The 22,746-nt window shown below is 42.5% G+C and overlaps 2 protein-coding genes across 12 annotated transcripts in view; both read right to left on the bottom strand.

Moving 5' to 3' along the window:
* Window positions 1-1,488: 1,488 nt before the first annotated feature.
* Window positions 1,489-15,331, bottom strand: LOC140992329 (ras-related protein Rap-2a-like). The gene is made up of 2 exons (XM_073462634.1): window positions 15,018-15,331; window positions 1,489-1,753 (listed from the first exon to the last, which is right to left on the bottom strand). The coding sequence occupies exons 1-2, from the start codon at window positions 15,329-15,331 to the stop codon at window positions 1,516-1,518; spliced, it is 552 nt and encodes a 183-aa protein (XP_073318735.1). The 3' UTR covers window positions 1,489-1,515.
* A 2,304-nt stretch (window positions 15,332-17,635) lies between these two features.
* The window catches only part of mbnl2 (muscleblind-like splicing regulator 2), a 58,882-nt gene continuing 53,771 nt past the window's right edge, over window positions 17,636-22,746 (bottom strand). For 7 of the 11 annotated variants that reach the window (XM_073495481.1, XM_073495484.1, XM_073495482.1 and 4 more), the window contains one exon: window positions 21,464-21,566. In XM_073495481.1, coding sequence (XP_073351582.1) covers window positions 21,552-21,566 — 15 coding nt within the window. In that variant the 3' untranslated portion in view covers window positions 21,464-21,551. Of the gene's footprint in view, window positions 21,567-22,746 lie in introns of all 11 variants that reach the window. The other 4 variants (XM_073495479.1, XM_073495483.1, XM_073495486.1 and 1 more) reach the window with 1 other exon arrangement.

Genomic DNA, 22,746 nt, shown 5'->3' with positions numbered 1-22,746 from the left:
TTTCATATTTATGGCGTCCCTCTTGAATTTATTTCTGAATTACCTCAGTGTCTTGTCTCCAAGTGTTGAAAGACTGTTGCTCTTATGCTGATTGGATGGAATCCAAAGTTATGATCTTGGCTCCAAAGTCTCACATGTCCCCAATTTCATCCTCTAATGGACTCTAATGGCACTCAGAATTTGACAAATGCTTGTTGGAGTTTTTCAGGACCAGGATCAGCAGTAAGTGTTGGCACCAATGGCAGCAGCAGGAGCGGCTAGGAACGCCGGGCCAGGGAAACGCCGCCGCAAGACCAAAACATCATAAATCACGTCGACGCGGGCAGAGATAGAGCCAGATAATCGCTAAATAGCAAAGCTGAAAGGCTCTTTTAACAATGAGCGCTAATCGTGTGACCTCTGGAGGTTAAAGGAGAAGGAGAGAGGGAGCTTCAGAGTTGGAGGCAATAGGAAAAATACATTTTCATTCAAACAGAATTGAACACACGCGACACATTTGTGCATAAAGATTTATTTTTTGTTGAAAATAAGTGTTTCTGACATTGAACCACTAACATATCTTATGTGACTTAAGATAAATGAACTATACACTGACACTGATGTTCACTTCATACAATGTAACAAGGCATTTGTATCATCTGTAAGGTGTAAAGACAAGTGTCCGTACGTTTGAATGACTGATTGATTGAATGATTGATCAGCTGATTGATTGATATTGTCTCTTTGGGTGAGTTTGATTGTACTCAATGTCAGTGTGACAGTACAACGTCATGCACGCGTCATCCACAGTATGTCAACATTTGGGATCTTCTGAGTGAATTTCCCCAAAGGTGCGTTTTTTTTTTTTTCTTTTTAAACATTCGTTCAGCTATTCATTCATTCGTAAGTTAGGCGGGCCTGCTGTAAAACTGCCTTCCAGTACGACTCCTTCACAGTGGTGTTACTTGACATCCGTTCAGATACTTGGTGACTGGTCTTGCACTGTCAAAAAGGTCCCAAAAGTGCAAAAAAAGAAAAACACAAGCAGAAGAAAACAGGACCGATAAAACTGCTGAGCACACTTCCATCCCTGCTTGGGCCTATGGCTGGTTTCCCGAAAGAATTTAGCACTCTGATCCTCTTTGTCGATGGCTTTTTAAGATGGTTTTGGCACCGTGCTGCCTTCGGGAAACCCCCGAAAAAATTTCTCTCAGGAGGGCGGTGGTGAATGCGGGAGGTCAAGTGTTGGTTTTTTTTCTTTCAAGGGAAAATCCACCCTGTGTCCGAGGAGTGATGCATGTTGAAAATAAATTTTCCCTTAACCTTCTGCTTCTGATTTTCCTACATTTCCCAGAATGCTCATCCACAGCACAGGCCTCAACTGCTAGATACAGAAAGCAGGTAGAAATAGTTTAAGAGAGAGTGGATTTTTCCTTCAAACCCCTCCATCTTCAATCTATCAAACATGAATTCATTTGCATTCTAATTTCTAACCGTCCTCCCATCCATCACCCCTCCAAGCGGACCCATCGGCTGCTACTGTATGCTGCAGGCGGGGCAGCAGGTCTCCCTCCGGTCCGGCAGAGGGCAGAAGTCCATCTGCCTCACGATCTCGGCGAAAAGCTCGTCCACCATGGTCTTGCTTTTGGCCGACGTCTCCATGAAGGGGCAGCCCCAGTCCTCGGCGAGCGCCTGGCCCTCGCTGGGGGACACTTCCCTCTCCTCCTCCAGGTCCACCTTGTTGCCCACCAGCACCACCGGCACCTGCTGGTACCTGGAAATGAGAGAGCGAGAGTAAACATCTGAAATGTAATACCTTCTCCCCCTGCTGGGTGTGCTTTGAGACTACAGGAACTTCCTGATACCAAAGGGAGAAAACGGGAGGGAAAGAGAGACTGAGTGACAACGTGTGTGTGCGTGTATTGTTGGCCTACATACTGTATTTGTTAGATGCTGAAACAATAAGGTTTGTGAACAATGCACAATGGAGCAAGAGGAGAGGGATAAACACATTCAGTCCAAGCTTCCCGGGGGGCTTCCATCACTCTGCGGGCGTCTAATATCAGCAGGCGGTCCCGTTAGAAAACTGTCATCAGGAAAAAATAACTGCCTCGTTTAAACGCTGTGATGTTCTATTTATTCCCGGATACATTATACATGTGTTAGCACGGCATGCGAGCTGTACATTTAATGGATTCCAATTCTTGTTTAAAATCATTAGCTCTCCACTCCGCATCATCTCCATCACGCACTAAGCATGTCTTAACGGATCAAAAGCTTTCTTCTCCTCAGCGTGTGGCTGACGATCCCAAGTCCTCCTCCATCTGAGCCATCAATACGAGGAAACCAGGCTGGGGAGAGTAATGGTATAGGTTATTGAATAATTGAATAAAGCTAATGTGCTGCTCTCACATGAGGGGACATGAGCGTCGGCCTCGTACCTCTGAAATAACAACAGTTTTTCTGCTTAATATTTCTCTTCCGTGTGCCTTCATTTAAAAACTCTACAGGGGAAGTTTAATGGCAAAATTTAATGTGGAGTACCTGAATATTTTAGGGAAAGAGCACTTACTTGTAATTCAATAAGTTTAGCCAAAGAGCAGCTCCGGCGCTCCTCGGTGGAAGCTGCTATCTAACCCGCCAACCTGGTTACTCGTACGTTAACGTAAAGTGGAATTACACATTTACACAAAAAATGGGTAATCGCCACAGTTTTAAAGAGGAGGTTAAGTTATAAGTAAAATTATTACCCAAGATATGATTTATATGTTAGTTTTGTAAATTTGTACCAAGGTAGAGTTGGTATAACGGGAGGAGGATTTGATATGGAGAACAGGTGTTGTTACTGAAGTAGAGATATTTGATTAAAGCGACTCTATAATCAGTATTTTTAAATTAACAGAGTACTTTAATGTGAGAGGGGGAGCTCATAGCAACACACCAGCAGAGTCGCTACTTCTTTAAAGTGTCTTTTAGCCTCTTTTAGCCAAAACTAGCTTTGGTTTAGTTAGCAGCTTTATTGTTTTGGTTCATCGTCGTCACTCCAAAAACGTCGTCTTTGGCCCCAGCAGCAAAAGAGGGCTACAAAAGGTCTAAAAACCCATTCTGCACTTCATATCCAGCAGCAAAAGGCAAACAGAGCGATGAAGTTAGCGAATAGCTGACAAACATATTGGAGCATTTAGCAACAAAAGGGCCAGATGTTTCCCTCAAGATTTATTGGAAACCAAAATACAATGAAAAAGAGTGAATATTGGTTACTGTTACTGTTTAGTGAGCTAAACATTCACTTTATGCACAGTCACGTTTGTTGACTTCCTTCCTCCCTAGCTTTTCCAGAAGTTAAGGGAGCCCGATAAAATGAGACACACCCTCGCCTGAAGTAAACGTGTACATTTCTCTGGGTTTGGACATTGGAAACGTATAGGATAATTTAGATCTAGTCTTTTTTAGACATTTTAATGCAGAAATGCTAAATATATCTCTAAAATGTTCTGATATTGGAGTGTTAAAGGGGCTCTATGTAACTGTTTGTAGCAATGTACATGTATTTATCACTGTTTTATTGGCAAGATGTGATTTGTGATTGAGCAACAGTAGCGGCGTTAGTTTAGAAATGCAGCCCTCGAACGTAAACTAGCAACGGACCTCAAGCACAACGGAGAGGTTCCACAGAGCTCTTTTAAGTTTGCTGCCCCCAAGTGGCCAAAAAGTTATTGCAAGTTCATTGCTCCAACTGACAATGACATTTAGCAGAACGGTGAGCGCTTACCTCTGTTGCAGTTGTCTCGCAAACGTGTACAAAGACAGTTAATGTATTCAGATACTGGGTATTTCATTTCAGTTAGACGCCCTTCATGTTTTCTCTGATTAAATAACTACAGCATGTCAATTACAGAGGGTATATATTCTCACAACAGGTAATGGCGCAGACCACCTATTAGCCTCGACCATCAGTCATTCCTAAGTGCATTCAGAGCCCGGGCTTATTGATCTGCTGGTGCTATTGAGAAATGGGCTCTTATCTACAAATTGGTGGCGTGCTGCCACACCGCTCAGCTGGGAGAAGAGCTGAGGCGTGGAAAAGAGCTGGCAAATGTCTCACTGAGCTAAAGAGGGCCAGAGTGCTGGAGGAAATGAGTGCAGGCAGCGGGGTGGAGACGAGCGCAGAGAGGTGTAGTGCACATGCCGGACCTGCTGAAATGTCCTCGAGCTAGACAGTGAGAAGCTTTTCTCTGGCTGAGCTCGACTTCTGACGTCCCAGTGGAATTCACAAGAGAGGAAGCCATCGAAAAGGCAAAAATGGGAACTGATTCAAAATGATGTCCGTGATTTCTTTATAATTAGTCCACAAACGTGCTTTAAGACCGTCGAGCAGAGCAGCCTCGCTCAAATGCCAAAGACTTCCCCTGCAGCTTGACATTTTCTCCCCACAGTCACTGCACTGCAACAACACACACGCATACAAACAGCAGCTGACCTCAGCAGGACAAGCATCTCGCATGGACTATGTGTTTGGAAAGCTGGAGTCTAGAGGGTGTGAAGTGTGAACAAGGAGAGCACCATGCAGACAAATGCAATCTGACAGCTTTGCAGGAGAAACTCTATATATAACTACAAAGACACAGGGAGAGCCAGCTTCTCTTGGGCGGGGTGGGGAGTTTGTATTGAGAATGTTTGTTGCAGCATCAAACTACCGCTCCCTCCTCAGCCGATGAGGAGAAACTGAAGCAGCTCAGCGCAGCGTGAACAGAAGTTGCCCCATGGCTGATATCATGTATTATTGAGGAAAATGTCAGTCAATGTTGAGGGCAATTGGAGTATATTACAGTCTGTTAGCTGGGGTGCTACGGTGTTATGACTGAAATGTTAACTATTTTTACATTTTTATTTTTTTTGTGTCTTTTGTACTCTTTCACTCCACTATACATAAAAAAAACATGTGTTGTCTTGCTGAAGACTAAACTACTCCACTGTACATACAGTAGATGAAATGAACTCCACCTTGGCCAGCTACAACATTAAAATGTACATGGTAAGGTTTAAGTAAGAAAATAATATAATAACATAGAGGCCATTGTTTATAATTTGTGCTTTTATTTTGAAATTGTACAGCTGCATTATTCAAAATTTTATAGTAACAATCTTTGCTGTGTGCTTTGTGCTACTTGGTTAGCTGCTGAACATCAGGCTCAGGGGCTGTGTGCTTTGTGCTACTTGGTTAGCTGCTGAACATCAGGCTCAGGGGCTGTGTCGAGTGAGCGCAGCGCATTGTTGTCATTGCTAACATTATCATAATCATTTAAACAACCAAAATGGCTACTCAAGCAAGAGGCTACTCACCGCTGTCAAGCTAGCAAGTTTGCATTGGAAAATGTTGGGCTGCACTTTCCCTGCCATTATTGTGCGACTAGCTTGCTTAGCTTCAGCAGTATAACCACGCCGAGCCTTGTGGGAGATTCTGGTCATGATCGGGCACACAGGCAGAGTGTTCGCTGGTAGTCAGGTAAATACACAAGCAGGTAGGCCGCAATAACACATTAAAGCACATGCCTACACTGCATTATAACACATTATGAACATACTAATAATGAGGTACGGCCTTATAAACATAGACAGACACACTCATTACTTTTCACAATGCTTTATAACAGTAATCATGACTTATTATTACACCAATGTTTATAATGGATTTTAAACATTAGTATAATTATTACTAAGCCGATCATTGTATGATAGTACCTGTTTATAAAAATAAGTTTACAGTGTTTTGTGCGTTGTTCTTGCATTGACTTACCCTTACTTTTTTCACTTCACTTATAAAGCAATAACCATGCACTAGTAACTTATAATCACATTATTATGCATCATAATGGTGATTATAATGTATTACAACTACTACCATTAACTATGATCCAAAATAGTGAGTGACGAGCAAATATAAAGTATTGATATTGACCTCATTTTAAGTCATAATGACACATTTTTTAACGACATAACCTTAAGTCACTATACATTTTTTCATAATGTGCTTTGATTACTGTTATAAAGCATTCTTAATATTTATGATTGCTTATAGAGAGCCGAAGTCACGCCCCTTTCAGTTTGCGCCATGGGACCTCATTTTTCCGTAAGAAACGTATGGTAATGAATAGAGACAAATAACTTTTTGATCCCACTTGCATTGTGCCATGAACTACACATTTGATGTCTGTCAGTTTTTCAGCTTGAGAACGTCGCAGTTTGTCATAAAACTACTGAAATATAAGACTGTGAAAATATGTATTTATAAAGACGACACAGTCGCATTTGCGACAGTCACCAAAATCCGTAACTTAAACCCTGTAGAGCTGCTCCTGTGTATAAGCAGCTCACAAAACTGGCAAACTCTCCTTTCACCTAACTGCAGTTGTCGAATTGGCCAGTTTTATTGTGACTTTTATCTTTTTAGTACCTTTTCTGAGCTGAGTTGGCGGCCATGTTGGCGTTAGTGACGTGTGTTGAGCGAGATGATGTAGTTGACTGAGTGGTGTAACATAAATCTTGATGGTATTTTACTTGAATTAAAACAAACTACGACTTTCTTGACTTGGAAAGTTATCTCTTAAATTGACAAACATCATATGTGTGGTTCACGGCACAAGTTTTTCCGAAATAAAGTCCCATGGGATCCTCTGGTATAGTATTGGCACACTATAAAGCATTATAAGTATGTTGCATTGCAGTATAGACATAGGTGCCACAATGAAGAATTATAATGCGTTATAGACACAGGCTTCATAGAGTGTCACTAAGAATTCTTCTGAGATCACAAACTTTACTTAAATGTTATAAATATTTCTAGTATATTTATCTTTAGCTCTATATTTAGTTATTTATTTATTTATGACTTTAAATTTAATCTGTTTCCTGTCCGCTATCTGCATAACGTCACTACTTCACACATCTGTTCTGTAACTAATGCACCACCGAGACACCCGTAATCCCATTAAAGTGTTTTTACTCTCCATACTGTGTGAATATAAAGCAGGAGAAAATAACAAACATTGGCAGCTCGTTCCCGCGTCCAGCACAAGAGTTGGCAATCGTGCATTGTGGGAATTATCAGCACAGTTGGAATGTGTTTGGACTGCTCGGCTGAAACTGAGAGCTGTATGAACGCGCAGCTCTTTTTTGTTCTTAAAAAAGGAAACGGGAGAGGAGTCAGATTGTGGATTTATGGGACAGACAACAGCAGGTGGCCGACAGCTTAAGATATTATACGGAGATATGGATGTTAAAATCTGAACTGATTTCTGCAATATTGAAGCGAAAAACTCTTCCAGGGTGGTGCTGAGAGGAGGCCAGGCGCTTCCACGTTACTTAGTGCTCCGGTTTCTTCTGAAGCCATTATCCGTACATCCATTTGTGCAAAGCCACAGGTTGTAAAGCAGCATCCTCAGTAATGGATGTGGACTCCTGAACAACTTTTGCTCGTACACATTTGACCTTTCAGAACAAACGTTACTGCCATTTGCCTCTGCAGGGTGTTATTCCAACTGCTGGGAAGAAGAAGGCAAACACACAAGCCTCCCACACACAGAGAATCTGGGTTTATAACTCACCAAAAAAACATACACTCTACATTTTCCACTTAGCCTCGAGGCACAACAGCCTTATTAAGGCTACCTGCTGTGATAAATAGCTACGGTGACTTCACTCACCCGCTTTCACGAGCCCCACAGCACCGGCAAACACATACGAGATACAAAAGAGCAGTCAGGCATCTCCAACGTGAAGCCCCTCCAACCCTGCAGCCGCCTCTTTGCTCCCCGCATCTGCTGTTAATTAGCAGTTGGAGCAGCTACACCGCGTGACAGTCAGCCGAACGCATGCATCTGCTGTGACCGGACAGGAAAATCACAGAACCTATAGCGCCTACGCTGTGTTAAACTCCCAAAGGGTGTTACTGCTGGAGAACAAAGCGTCTATAGCTAACGTTCCTGTAGCGCCTTGGCATCCCGGCTTCATGAAGAAGAAAAGCGAAGGAAACAATAATAACACGACCGCAAACATTCCTCCGATAAACAGACAGAGAGAGGGCCTGCACGGCAGATGGAGAAGCCCCTTCGGAGTCTGCTTTTACGATGAAACCCCCAAGCCTCATTTCCATCTTTAATGGTGCAGCCCGGCTCCTCTGGATGATCTTATATTCTTTACTGCAGATGCAAAGACAGTATAGGCAGCATGGGAGTTAACATTAGTTTTATTGTTCCCGCTGTTAAAACACACAAGAAGTGAACACAAAGAGAAACAAAGAGGAGGGTTTTCTGCTAAAGCAAACCCGAGCGGGAGTGTGTGGAAACTTAAATGTTATTAATGTCACAGATTCCCTCTTCCAGTGTGTGTGGAGGTCCAAATATCATCAGGGGGTTCTGGCTTTCTCTGGATTGTTTTGTTTTCTGTTGCCCAAACCGATGAGTAGTGCTCACTTTCATGTGACACAGAAACTACGAGCGCCAGGCCTCGAAGCCAATTTGATTACTTCAGTGTCACATGATGCACGCCCGCTCAGAAACACTTCTCCCATAAGCTTATAGTGTAAAAGAGGCGGCTGTGAGAAGACGGGCACGCTACGCAGAAGATCCGGGCAGTTTTACACCCAGGAAGTCAAACTTCGTGTGCTTACTGGAAACCATCTTAAGCTACAGGAGCTCGCTGGCTGAATTCTGCATTGTTTACGTCCATATCCGCTGGCGAGCGGTCTCCTTCTTCCCTGTCTTTCCTGGTGTTTTCTATGTTTCTCCTGGCATATCATCACCATCAGTGGAGCAGCACGGAGCTGGAAAAAATGTAGATCCCGCTGTGTGTAAGATACAAACACACCGGGGACCCACCGATCAAAGCGTTGCTCTGTAGCGGTGTGAGACTGCACCTTTAACTTTTGTCGCGTCAGTCGAAGAAACGTGTTGATTCAGGGGTTGTTATTTCTGAAAGCCGACTCAGACAGCTGCACCGATCCCGATCACGTTGTTGAATTTATAGCAGTTTATCGCTATTTTCCTGGCTCTAGCCATCAGGATGACTCTCTTCTTCGGACCCACACAGCGACACTGGCTCGGTGATTTTTCCAACCGAGCGAATGTTTTCACATTACCAGAACTACAGTTATCCAGAGAAAACAGCCCCGGCAGTCTCCTCGACTCTTCTGTCAGCTTCCCTTAGGAACTGGAATCACAATCAATCTCTGTTTTTCAGTTTGTTAGTTACGGCTAACGGTGATAACCATCGTAATGTTGGAAATCCCAGATACGGATCAAAGCGACGTAATTAATTCCTGAGGGGTAACGAGATAAACCGGAGTGGTGACTTGGTGCTCAGCGATGGGGAATACGAAAGAAATTTTCATTTTTGCTGCTTGTTTTTCACACTTTTCTCTGATCTTTGCTTTTTAAATGTGACATCTTTACCTCTCCGTGGCTCTGACACAACCTGGGAGAGGAACACGCGTCTCCCTTCTATGATTTAAAGACCCAAAAAAGTTGTGTCGGGATTAAATAGATGCACATGTGTGTTTTCAGAGCTGCCAGAGAGCTCTGAATGAGATTAATGGCAGAGAATGGAAGCGTAGTGCAGTGCTTCACACACCGACAACCAGCACTTTCCCGGTGGCTCTCCTTAACTCGCATTCCAAACCAAGATGGCCGCTTTAACAACTCTCTCCTGCCTGATGGTTAACGCTAAAAGCCTGAGGTCAGGAAGTTGCTTTGTACCTACACCAAAGCCCCCCCTGGGATACGTAGTTTTGGTCCCTCCACCCTAATTCCCACTCAGCAGCGCGTGATGCTCACCTCCTGCTATTAGACACAGCATCAGTGCAGCGTGAAAACGCAGCTCGAGCGCTTTGAACGCGCTTTTCCTCCTCTCGGGCCGACACAACAATAAATCTTTACATGCAAAGCGAGGAGATTATTAGATTGGGAGGAGGGCTACACCCAGATGTTGTTTTCATAGATAGCAGCTGACACTGGTTAGTCTGCGAGGTGCTTAAATCTACAGAGACGTGTGTCAGAGAGGGTGTTTTTAAAGATAACATATGCATCAGTTTAACATAAATGTAATTGAAAACCCCCAAAAATGTCATCATGCAGAGTGTCTAATACAGATTTTGGACCATTTTTGTAGTTGCAGTGCACTGCTAACATGCTAACTTATCTTATATGTGAATTTTCCTGTTGTTAATATTAGCGGCACTAAACTATTCAAAATGTTCCAATGAATAGTAATGGATAGTTTTACTGTATGTGGATTCTAATTGAATTGTAGTCTTGTTACAGTAGACTCAGACAAAAGTGCTAATTTCTATAGCACAGACACAGGTTGGATGGGAGCTAAGTGGGGGGGAAATGCTAACCATGCTAAAGGAATAGTAAGACATTTTAAGAGACATACTTGTTCGCTTTAGGCTGTCCTCATCAGAAAAAACATAAATGTCAACTGTGAAAGCAGCTTATTACGACCAATATTTATGTTTTTTGTTAGGCAGTGACCTCAATAATTGCTATAGCAGCAAAGGAGGAAGTCAGGCAAAGTTGTATAAAGAGTCTACGTAGGAAGGAGGTCGGGGACAGATGATTGGGCCAAACAAGCAATTTCAACTTTTTTTTAATTGTAACTTTTTGCAAAAAGATAGCCTCTATCATCTGTAACCCACCTATCTGTTGCATGGTCGCTGGAGTCAATCCAAGTCAACAATGGGTGAGTGGCGGGGTACGCCTCTTTGGTGCCTAGATCGTGAAATACCAGTCAAAGTCAAATGCTGGATGTCTTTGGCGGAGGACCAGAACCTTTAACCCAAATCATTGGTATTGGACAATCTGCAATGAGACTCAGTGAGTTGCTATAAGTAACGTCACATACATTAAGTAACTGATCAACGTAGATATTTTAAGACAAACCATAAAATTTTCCAAAACCTAACCAAGTAGTTTTCTTGCTTTAACCCAACCAAACTGAATGTACCTGGAGCTAGCAGCTTGTTAGCTTCGCCTCACATGAAGAAAATGAAACCCAGAAACACCTAGCTTGACTACGTCCCAGCCAAGTCAGACATAACCTCTTGTAAAACGTGTAATTAATGTTTTTACAGCACTTTTGTACAGATTAAACAAATTAGATAAAATGCGTAACATATTGAGCTTTATAGGTGCTAGCAGGCACACTTTGCTACCACTGGGTAGCTGCTTCCCCCTGTTCAAAGTCTGTATGCTAGGCTAAGCTAACTAACTGCTGGAACCAATTAAATATTTAGAGCACAAATGAATGAAGACAATAAAGGTGATGCAGCAGGAGACGGCGGCTTCACAGCACCTGCACCACACACACCAGGATCATATAGGATCCTACCACTTTCCCATGCTTCCCCCACAGAGAGCACTACATAAGCATTGTGGTTTATATGTCTCCCTAATGGAGGCCTGATGTCTTCTTGGCTTCCCACCCAACACAATCCCATTAAGTTCTGGTGAGTGGGCACATACTATATCTCTGCGTGGTGCACGTTGCTGCTGCTGGCTCAGCAAGAAGTTTGGGAGGAGGGAGGCTGATCTCCTGGAGGCGGCTAATGGGGACCAGGAGCTGATTGTGTTGCTTGTTTCATTACAGATGGAAACCCTGTGAGCCCGTCCTTACTTAAACTTCAGCTTATAGTGGTGTCACATGCATGTGTTGCCACTGTGCAGTGTTCCCCTGAGACAAGCAGGTTTGGTAAATGAGCTGTACAGGCTGGGTTTCATTATTGGGGGGCTGTGGCCTCCCTGGCACCCCCCTGGGGGCACCACTGGACATAATTATTGGGTTTTCTCTGAAAAGAAATACAAATAACATTTCCTTTTTAATAAATAATAATGATATAGACTCAGGATCAGTTGATAGTGTAAAAACACTATATAGTTTTGTAATTTTTTTTGTATATTCCTTTATTTTTCCTGAATGACATCATCGGTTGATGACAAGACTGACTCATCCTTCCTCTTTGCAGTGAACTTTGGGAGGAGGGAGCAAATTTACAAAGATTTCTGCATTAAAAACATATGAAGCTAGTAAAATATGATGTTTTGTTATAAACTAAATGACCCGACAGTATATAGAAGAAGTACAGCTGAAAGGATTAGTCGATTAGTCGATGGAGGGAAAATTAATTTGCAGCTATTTTGATAATCATTTAACACGCTGAGACATTTCATGGCTTCAGGTTCACAAATTTGAGGATTTGAAGTCCTGCTTTTACATTAATGCAATAAGAATCTAAGATACAACGTGACATTATTTTCTCTACAGAGTATGATTTATATCCACACAAAGACATTTTTCATGTGTGTAATGAGACAGATATAATGCAATAAGGATCCCTCCAATGTTCCCAGAGCCAGACGCAGACATCTTTAATTTGCTTGTTTTGCCCACCAGTCCAAAAACATTGTACATATTTGAGAGCGTGTGACTTGTTTGCAGTTTTGCACTTAGAGTAAGAATCCCTCCGTCAAACCCAGAGCAGTGTGAAATAAAAGAATGAAATATTTATAGGTATGCACTTGAGGACACTGGCGGCCGATGCAGCGTAGGCAGCTGCATCGGGTGGCTTTGAAGGCAGCTGGTATATTTTTTGGGGGGTTTCAGAGGAGTTCCCTCGTGCACTCACTCGTCCCCGCCGCGCCTCGTCAGCCGTGACGCTCTCCCCGCTTCCGCTCGGCCTGTGACGTCTGAGCCACGACAGCATCCACTTCACTCCGGGGATGGAGGCGGAAAGCACTGCACCAAACCATGCAGGTTAAATTATAGATCGTTATTACACAATATGCAGTTAGTTGAATGACGGCGCCTCGGCCTTGTTGCATGACGTTATAAAACCGACTTTTTAGATGTTGTTTTACTGATGAGAGCTGCAGACTGCACCAGAGAGAAGACTGATGGAAGAAACAGAGCACGGGAGATAAGTAAAGAAATGATTAAAGGTGTGGGCCAGCTTAGAAAGTTGAGGACTACCTGTTTTCCATAAATTAAAGGTGTACATCATTAACTTTTTTCTAATTTTTCCCCAAATCTAATGACCGAAACTGTTCCCAAAAACATCTGGTCCTGATCTTAGAGGGGTATTAGTGTAAAAGGTCACACAACCTTTCCCAATTTTATTAGATCGAATGGCTAGACTCACAGTCAAACATAAAAAATCATCCACCGTTTTACAGTTTCACAATGTCAGCTTATGGGAAAGCGCATCACGTGACGCTGTAATTACACTGTCTGGCCACTAGGAAAGTTGGCTCCAAAGCCTGGCGCTCTTCCTGGGGGCTCGATCAAGACTATTGGAAGTTGCCAGTTTGTGTGGGAAAAAAAAGGTAAAAATGGCTGATTTCTACAGTGTGAGCCCAGCATACTGCACTAGCCTAACATTAGCTAGCTAGCGTTAGCAACCTTAACATTAGCTAGCGTAGCAACTTTAACGATAGTAAGCCTGTGTAAGCAATTTTAACATTTGCTAGCTAGTGTTAGCAATGTCAGCTAGTGCAACAAACTGGCAACCATTTGAAGGGGCAGATGATTCGAACGACAGCTGTGATGTAACGTGAATGTGATGTGACGAGGGGAGATGGAACTGAACATTTAGTGGATGATGTCGTCAGTAACGCTCATCTTGACACATCAAGATGCATTTATAATCATTTTATAATCCAATCTTAGTCCTCTGAATCCCAGACAAAGCTAGGCTAGCTGGCTCCCTCTGCTTCAAGTCTTTATGCTAAGCTAAGCTAATCGTCCCTTTCAACTACTTTTGAATAGACGCATCCTTTAAAGCTGCTGTAAGTGATTTATTCTCATTATAATAAGTGTTAAACAGCTCTATATTCTAACAGTCACCACTATTACAGAGTGTCTGGTCTGTAACTAATGTCTCTCGTCCACTCGCTCATGCAGTAGAAGAGAAAATACATTTTCTGGTATCCCTGCCCGCTTTATCCAATCAGGACAGAGAACTCCATAAAGAGGCGGTCCTGCTTGCTGGTGATTTACACTGACAGAGAGTCTTGGAAGTTGCCAGTTTGGGGGATCTCCGGTCATATCTGTGTGACGACCAGTGATGAATGAATGATGACTATCCTCCATAAAACACCATTTTACATAATTATACAAAACTGAATCTAGGATCATAACTGCAGCGTGCATCACTGATATAAATATTGTTATTGTGATTTCTCAACCAAATATCCTGCAGCCACCTTTGTCATGTGTGTCTCGTCCTTTGTCTCGACGTGGCACCAGCTCTATTAGACGTGATCTACTCGAGGCCTTCCCGTGTTAAGCTTTCTTAACTCGCGGCCTGCGGTCGGAGCTGCGTGCTGTCTGTGTCATTAAACAAATTAAAGGAGGCTCTGAGCCAAAAACACCAATATGCTACAACCAGAAAGGACAGATCCCAGTTCTCCTTCCACCTCTCTCCCTCTCTCTCCCTCCCTGCCATGGGATGAGCTCAGTGGATTTGTTGAGTAATGGCCTGAACTGATCAAAGCCATCCAGAGTTAGTCATGTGTGAGAGACAGAGAATATCAGAGCCGGCGAGGGTTCAGCGGGTTGATGTATGACAGGTGAGCCGCAGCTGGGCTCTTATGAGGAACATATGAGCCGGGCCGGGGCTTCTTCTCACGAAGAGGAGGGAGCAGAGAGGATGCAGGGGATGAGGAAGAAAACACTCCTCGATGGAGGGGCTCTTGGACGTTTAGGGGCCCCCGGGGAGGCTCCGGGGGGGCCCTCCGGCAAGACAATGAATATCTTGATCTAATTGTTTTATTTCACTTTAAATCAATTAACGAATTGTGATCATAACTTCCCCTCACACCCACAACACAACCAACTTTTGGAGGCCATATTGCTGCCAGGATGTGTGTATTCATTTAAGAGGCCTAAAGCATGATAAATAATATAATAAGACGCCTCTTGCATCAGAATACAAGCAGCCAACAATAAGGGGGGGTGCAGAATAATAAAAGTGGACAGTGTCTCACCGTTTGACCCTGATGATCTGGTCTCTCATGGGCTTGATGTCCTGAAAACTTTGCTGGTTGACCAGACTGTAGACCAGGATGAAGCCTTGGCCGTTCCTGATGTAGAGGTCCCTCATGGAGGCGAACTGCTCGGTGCCGGCCGTGTCCAGGATCTCCAGCACCGACGGAGAGGAGTCCACCTCGATCTCCTTCCTGTAGAAATCTTCGATGGTCGGGTCGTACTTCTCTATGAATGTCCCGGTGACGAACTGGACCGTCAGCGCGGACTTCCCCACCCCGCCGCTGCCGAGCACCACCACCTTATACTCCCGCATAGCGCGCAGCCCGTGGAGCGGAATCCGGCATGCAGGGGGGGGGAACGCAGTCTACAGCAGCAGGGTCAGAGAAAACGCATCCCCTCACGCACAAGCACCCGCACTCACACTACAGCCATGACACAGGGAGCAGCCCGGGAGTGAATGAGATGCTCAGCCACAGCCTCTTACTGACAGATTCCCACGCTATCTTGCAGGGACACCATTCATCCAGAGGCATCCATAATGCAATAAGGCGTCGGTGTGGTAAAAATAAGAGAGGCTATTATTAGAAACGACCATCTTTTAGATTTTTTTTTTCTCCTTCTCTAGCACTACATCTCTCTGCACAGTGGGGTACAGTCGAGTTAAAGGCAGAGGAGCCTGTTTATCCTGAAGAAGGCGACAGCGCTGGGAATCCACGCCTCTGGAGTCGGTGCATCCACTGGATGTTGGCTGTTTCCTGGAAGGTATGGGGTGTGATCAGTGCCACAAAGGAACACTGGGAGGGGATGGTGGGGATGTTTGTGACAAAAGATGGCAGCCGGCTGAAGAAGCAAACCGTGTCAGACTGGGAATTGAACACGGTGAGCTTCTTTTTCCGGGATGGTTTTTGCACAAGCAGCCGTTTGTCTCTTTTAAATGACAGCATCAGTAGATACAGCACAAACTGATCGATGAATAATGCAGCCAGTCTGGAAAACAAGACTATAATAAAACTCATTCTTGAGTGTCATTTTGGTTAAATGTATAATATGTAACTTTTCCACATTAAAATCGACATCTTTCCAGGAGTCCCTGATTGTACTGACGTGGCGGTGCATCCACCTGTCGCTGTTTCCTGGGGCAACACCAGAGAGTGATGAGAGGTAACTAAACTTTAAATACGTTACCTCATCTGTTGACACAGAGTCACAACAGACTGAAGACAACAACTCCCATGATCCCGCACTGCTTGCCGACGTCCTCACATTCCTCTTGTTTTCATCGTTTTTGATTGAAAGCAGCAAAAAATAACAAATTGCACGTTTAAAGCAACATTATGTAGTTCTCGAGACATAACATTGTCACGATGTCATCAGTTTTTTTATCCAAGTTAACACCTACATTAATTCTGACAAAGCGTTTACAGACCTGGGATCTGTATTCATGTCAGTGGTGTTGCACTCAGACACTGTAGGGGGCGCCAAATTGCACAAAAGGCCCATTTCTACATAATGTTGCAGTTATGAAATGTAATGTTTTCTATGTCAGGCTTGTATGTATGTATATATAATAAAAGGAAATATTGTACTTGGCCAGTTGAGATGTTTAAAATCTAGAGTGGCATGACTGCTAGTGAGCTAAATCTGCTCACATTTATACTCCCTGTTTACTACCTCTGGCTGTGCGAGCTGCACACACTGACTGTGGCTTTGACATTGTTGTTTTTCAGTTTTTATTTGAAACAAATGTCACACTGGACATATTTCAGCAGGAAGTGATTACTGAAAATGATGTTTGTTGTCTAATTAAAATGGCATCGAGCTCGACGTTGTGAAATGAGCTAATGGAGGTCCTGGGAACACTGCGCAAGAGTGCTTTTTCATTGTTACGTAACTTTTATTCCATCTTTTCAAAACAAAACTTAACAGAGATGAGTAAAGCAGAAGGTTGATGGACAGCTTTACTGCGTTTAACTATTTTTCCAGGGACAGTTGAGTCAAGCGCTTCCTCACTTCTTACATTCCTCCATTGTAGCTGGCAGAACGACCAAAAGCTAGCCTCAACTACCGGCCGAGAATCTCCCTGCTGTCACCGTGAGATGTGGCCTGACCTTTCCTCACGTCAAAGTTAGATAGTTTACCAACTGTACTATTAGAATTGTGGTATTAATGACCCCTCATATAGATGTTTTTCCCCAAAAATGCTCCACTGCAGTAACAGGAAATGACACAGAAAACAAATGAGACTTTACTTGTCCCCGTCTGAGGCCTTATCATCATGTGTATCATCTGTGGCATAAACTTCATCCTGTAAAGCTCAGACCAAGTTTTTGTCTTAAGTCTCTGTGTGCGTGTAGAGTCCATGATATGCTGTTTATTTACTTTAATAGCAGTGGTTTCCTAAGTGGACTTCAGGGACCAACAAGGGCCCCTAAGGATTACTAGGAGCCACAGACTTTATAGTCACAGGACCTTTAGCCTAGCTGGTCCACAGTATACAAATGCAATCCTGCATCAGGCTACATATCCTATCTGGGTCATTAAAATGAGTCCAGGACACTGTCCGGACTCAAACAGGACCTTTACGCAACACAAATAAGAGATCCAGGCAAAAAAACAATTCATTTGATTTTCTTTATTTCTTTCTTTCAATAGATTTTACACTATCTTGCTGGAACCAAAGAAACATTTGACTATAGAAACATAAAATAGCACAAAATATATGCAAAAAAAGAATACATTTAAAAATGATTACATTGAAACTATAAATCCGATGAGGGTCTTCTTATCAATTTAACTTTATGTCTTGACTTTGTTGGTAGGGTACACTGCAACAATGATGGCACAGGCAGTCACAATTCATAACCTGCAGTCTCCAAGTGTAGCGCCCTCTGCTGGCTAAAGCTGAGTATTACAATCTCTGAGCGGTTCCATTGTAAGGCAATGGGACATAAAAGATCTCACTACAGATTTGGGAGACCGGAGGTAAAGACCAATGACTGTTCACTCTGTTGCAGTCGCCCCTTTTGGCCTTGCGATGCGCACATTAAAACCTTTTTAAAAAATGACTTTAGATATAAAGATACATATTTGAAATGAAACTGAGAAGGGATTTGAAAAGAGAGACCCGTTGGAGTCTCCTGAAGAAATTTTTATAAGAGCTCTTAAAAACATAAAACCTTAAGCACGATGGACTCAAGATAAGGCAAAGTGTTTGGATAAGCTGAGTCTGCTCAGTTGACCAACTGCTCAGAAAGTGCTTACATTTTTCTTTTTACCATCAGTCAATCATTGCCAACACATTTTCAAAAAAAAACAAAACATTACATCTCAAGAGGATTTCCATACACAAGGGCATTGTGGGTCACCAAATGAGGACATTTTGTGTACAGACGTTTTTTTTTTTTTCCACTAGAAACATTCAGTACGTTATCATTTAGTAAGAAAAGAAGATCTTGTTTTTCTCATGCAACAGGTTGAATTAAAGTTATTCACCGGTAGTATCTGCCTTTCATTGATGAACAGATTTTACTGCACTAGCAGGGGGCAAAAAACCTCTTAAAGGAAATGAAAAACAGATCACATCTTTAAACAATATGAAAAGTGCAATCCTTAACTCTAGTGATACATACGCCTCGAATAAAGTGTGGAACCTAAAGGTCCTTTGTCAGGGGAAGAGTTGTACATCTGAACTTATTAATTTATAGATTATTTAGTTCTTATATATATATATTCATATATAATCTATGTAACATTGATGACTTTAAATCTATTTAAGTGTTACAGTCACAGCACTATAGAGGCTGTTATTTGCTAATGAAAATATTAGGTCATTGTCATAATCTCAGTGAAGAATAAGAAATGTTCATATCTTCTTTACAATCTACCTTGTGTACAGTGTTCTAGCAAAAAGAAACAAAAAATCAACTTAACAATGTCATTTACAAAAATACCGAACTTTAGTAATTGCAACATTTGGTTGCCACAGCAACAACTTAATATTGTTATGAAATACTATTATACTAGAGTGAAAAGTACATCTTTTTTGAAATTTTCTTCTCTTTTTTTGGTAAAATGTCATCTATACAATAAACATTTTTTTTTCCAACAACACAAGCAACTCTATAACTATGCTCATTACTGCAACACCGTGATCTTTTTTAATCGATGAGAAGGCAAGAGAGATCCAGTAGCTTTTCTATCGGTGGGCTGACTTTTTAAAACCCCACCCCTCAGACGTGTGTGCGACTTCTCATTCGCTGACCTGACAGGTTAGACCTTGAAATGACCAACCGTGCAGAATGTAGCACAGCTCAATAAATTACATTCATTTCAAAATAGAATAGTTAACAACATTGTTTTTTGACTAAAATTTGACCAAGAGTAACATAAGATAAATTACAACAAAATAGAACTTTTACCACCTTCCACAAATATTACATACAAATCATAATGTGAAGACAATCAGAGTGAATGAAACCAAAATGTGAAACCAGAGTGCAGCACTCTTGTCCCAAGGTATGATTGTGGATTGTCGATGTTAATCAAGCACCATGAAATTACATCTGAATTTTTGAGAAATGGAAAATAAAATTTAGTATGAGTTAAAATTGATAAAATGGAGAAAAAAAATATAAAATTAAAGAGAGGGTTGGTCTAAAATAATAAAATGTATGGTCTTGGCTTAAAAGACAAATGATTGTTCTGGGTGGAGGTGGAGATGGTGGAGGGTTTGTGGGGTTCACACATACCTTGATAATAGACACAACACAAATTTTAAATAACTTTGAATACATTTCTAGAACCGTGAATATAAACTCTCAAAATAAGAGACACTTTACATACATTACACAGTTTACAATACATTTTTTTTTCTCACTCACGTTCCTCATGTAAACTACTCAAACCATGGTAAGAAAACGATGGTACACCATGAAAGTCACCAAACATTCTACAAAGCTATTTTTGATTTGTCGTTTCTTTAACTTCTTTTTGTTTCGATAAAGTCACTTGTGATGTTCATGAGCGGTTACTAGAAAACCGTTTTTCCAGGAACGATTCGCAAAAATGTGATGTCTTTCCCGAAAAGGTCCATGTAGCTTCTGAGCCAGTGTTTTTGTGTCTGTGACTTTTAGTGATACACTCTGGATGCATGTGTTGTTGATGAGCATTTTTTAGGCACTTCTACAGTTTTCTAAAATGGAACAGGATTATCGGTGATAGTAGGGTTGGACAGGACAACCGACGGTCACAGATAGCCCTCCAGTCGAAGTTCAAGTCATCTTTTGCTTGACGAGCATCGTCAAATGCACCGTTTTTTTTATTTTATTTTTTAAAATTTTTGTTTAGTCTTAGCACTTAAGTCCCTCACCCTCCCCCCTCCCCAGAAAAACCCCTCCTACCAGGCCTGGTGTTGTCATCACCTGCTAGACCTCGCTTCGAGTCCCAGTCTGCCGGCAGACCATCAGTCTCCAGATACGAACACACATGCACGCATACACACAAGGCTTGGTATGTCTGGAACAAACCCTCAAGCTTTGTTAAGCCCTTGGCACAGACCCAAGCCTTTAGGCTTTTTCGGTAATGGCCACGACTATCTTCTGTCAACACTGGGCACTGTCTTCCCCAGTCCCGACTACATGCAAAAATCCGTGCACAATCTATCCCACCACTCCTCCTGAACAAAGAACTGAAAAACAAATAAAGGGTTGTTTCTGAGCAGCTTTCGCAATGGCAAAAGAGACAAAAAAAAAATGATCAGGGTGTTAAAATGTGGCTCTGCTTTTCTGGCAGGTTGATTCCACCGACTTCTTCCGAGCTGCGACTTTGGCAAGATGTTTCCGGAGGTGAGAAGTTGGCAGGGTGGGGTGGAGGGGATGATGAGCTTCATCATGGCATCTTAACAGCATCTGGGGCAGATGAGGGTCACAGAGGTACCCCTCGCAGGGACAGTCACATTAAGAAAACATGAGCCTGTCTGCCCCAAGGACATTCAACTTTGTAGAGAGGAAAAGCAAAGACCGCGAGACGAAAACCCACTTGAAAGCGCCGAGTGCGTTGGTGTGGTTGTGCACGGGTTTTTTTCTGTGACTCTTCCTGTTTTCCACTTCAACATCAAGCACTATAGTTCTCGTATAGTGCAAATCAAGCATCTTTTTGTTTTACTAACCAAGGGGATGAACGTTGTGCAGCGGTTTTTAGAATAAATATGAAAGAAAGGGGATCCACGGTACTTTGGGAGAACAGTTGTTAAAATGACCTCTATAGTGTGTTTGCTATGTATGTAGTACTATACATAAGAATATTTTTTACTTTTTCATGTTAATAGTTTTTTTTCCCTAGCAATACATACAGTATATATCTTTTTTTTGTGTGTGTGTTACACCGGCACTGCAGTTCTTATGGTTAAATTGAAGTGTTACACTCTTAGCATGCAGGTTGCTGGACCTCTATGGGAGAGGTAAGGTAGTATTTACACAGGGGCTGTTTTGGGTTTCCTAGTGCAGCTTCGTGACACTCCATTCCCTTCCTGACACTTACTTCAGGATGATCTGGAGAAGAGAGACAGAAACAGGGGAGAAGGAGAGAACACAAGGAGAGACAAATTTAGTCGACCTGTAAGAGAGACATGGATAATATAAAGTGATATACTGAGAACAGAATCTGCTTTGTAAGACGACATAAGTACATGGAATCAATGCTTTTATTGTGTTTGGTGTCTCCTTGAGATCTGGATCAAACACTATTTGCCTTTCTTCTGCATTCTTAAGGCCTCAGAGTGCTTCAAACAAAGTGCTTATTGGATCATCTAACAACACTTGAAAACACCTTAACGACAACGTGATATGTCAGGTTGTGATTTTCTGAAACGGACAATCAGACGATCATACCCACTTGATGTAGGATTGGCTGGGTGTGGAGGTGTAAAATTAGGCAGAATTTAAACTCATCTTTAGGCCCCAATCTCACCGAGACTTGTTGTAGCGAGCACAGCTGCTTCAAAACTGCTTTAGAATCGTGTGTGGGCGGAAACAGCGTGGTGCGCCCGTGGCTGTGCAAGATACCTGGGCCAAGTCTGACACTGACAGGTAGCGCGACTCCTCACCTTGCGCTGAAAAGTTGAGTATTGTCAAGCTTTTATGCGACTCAAAAACTGCAAGGAAAATGTGATGTGATGGCAGGCACCACAGGAAAACAATGATTTTGCTGTCAAAACTATTCTAGTGATTCATTTCGTTGTGATCGGCCGCTGAGGCATTTCCAAACCTATAGTTTGTTTGCTCTGGTCCAAATCAGTGGATGAACTGGTAAACTCAGTGTGTTTTCCTGTTGATTTGGTTTCTTTTCACACATTTTTTAAAATCCTGTTAACCAAAATACATCATCACTCCACTTATTGGATAGGTGTGTCTGGGATGGGAGCCAGACAGTAAACACAGGAAGAAGGTCAACCTAAATATCAGCAAGGCAGTGTACGTTGTTGGTGGTCTAAGCCTTGATTTATTACCTGATTAGCTGCTGGTAACTAATTCACAAGTGGCTACGGGAGCCGTTTAGCTCAAACTTGAAGAGAACGCTCTGTAGTCGGGTCAGATCAAAGTCAGATCATGCTCCAAGCAAAAACAAACCACTCCAACATTCTTTTGTAACCCACCTAACCACCTCCTCTCACACCTCTTTTCCACCAATATGGAACCGATTCCGTTCCAGGTCGTACACCTAATTTTGAAC

The sequence above is a fragment of the Pagrus major genome, chromosome 24, assembly GCF_040436345.1.
Source record: "Pagrus major chromosome 24, Pma_NU_1.0".
NCBI lineage: Eukaryota > Metazoa > Chordata > Actinopteri > Spariformes > Sparidae > Pagrus > Pagrus major.
Note: the sequence above shows the minus strand (reverse complement) of the source record. Positions and strands in the feature narration are given on the sequence as shown.

Coding starts and splice junctions, on each gene's coding strand:
- LOC140992329 (XM_073462634.1), bottom strand. CDS start 15,331: ATGCGGGAGTATAAGGTGGTGGTGCTCGGCAGCGGCGGGGTGGGGAAG. Junction 1,754..15,017: donor CAGATCATCAGGGTCAAACG/GTGAGACACTGT, acceptor TCTCATTTCCAG/GTACCAGCAGGTGCCGGTGG.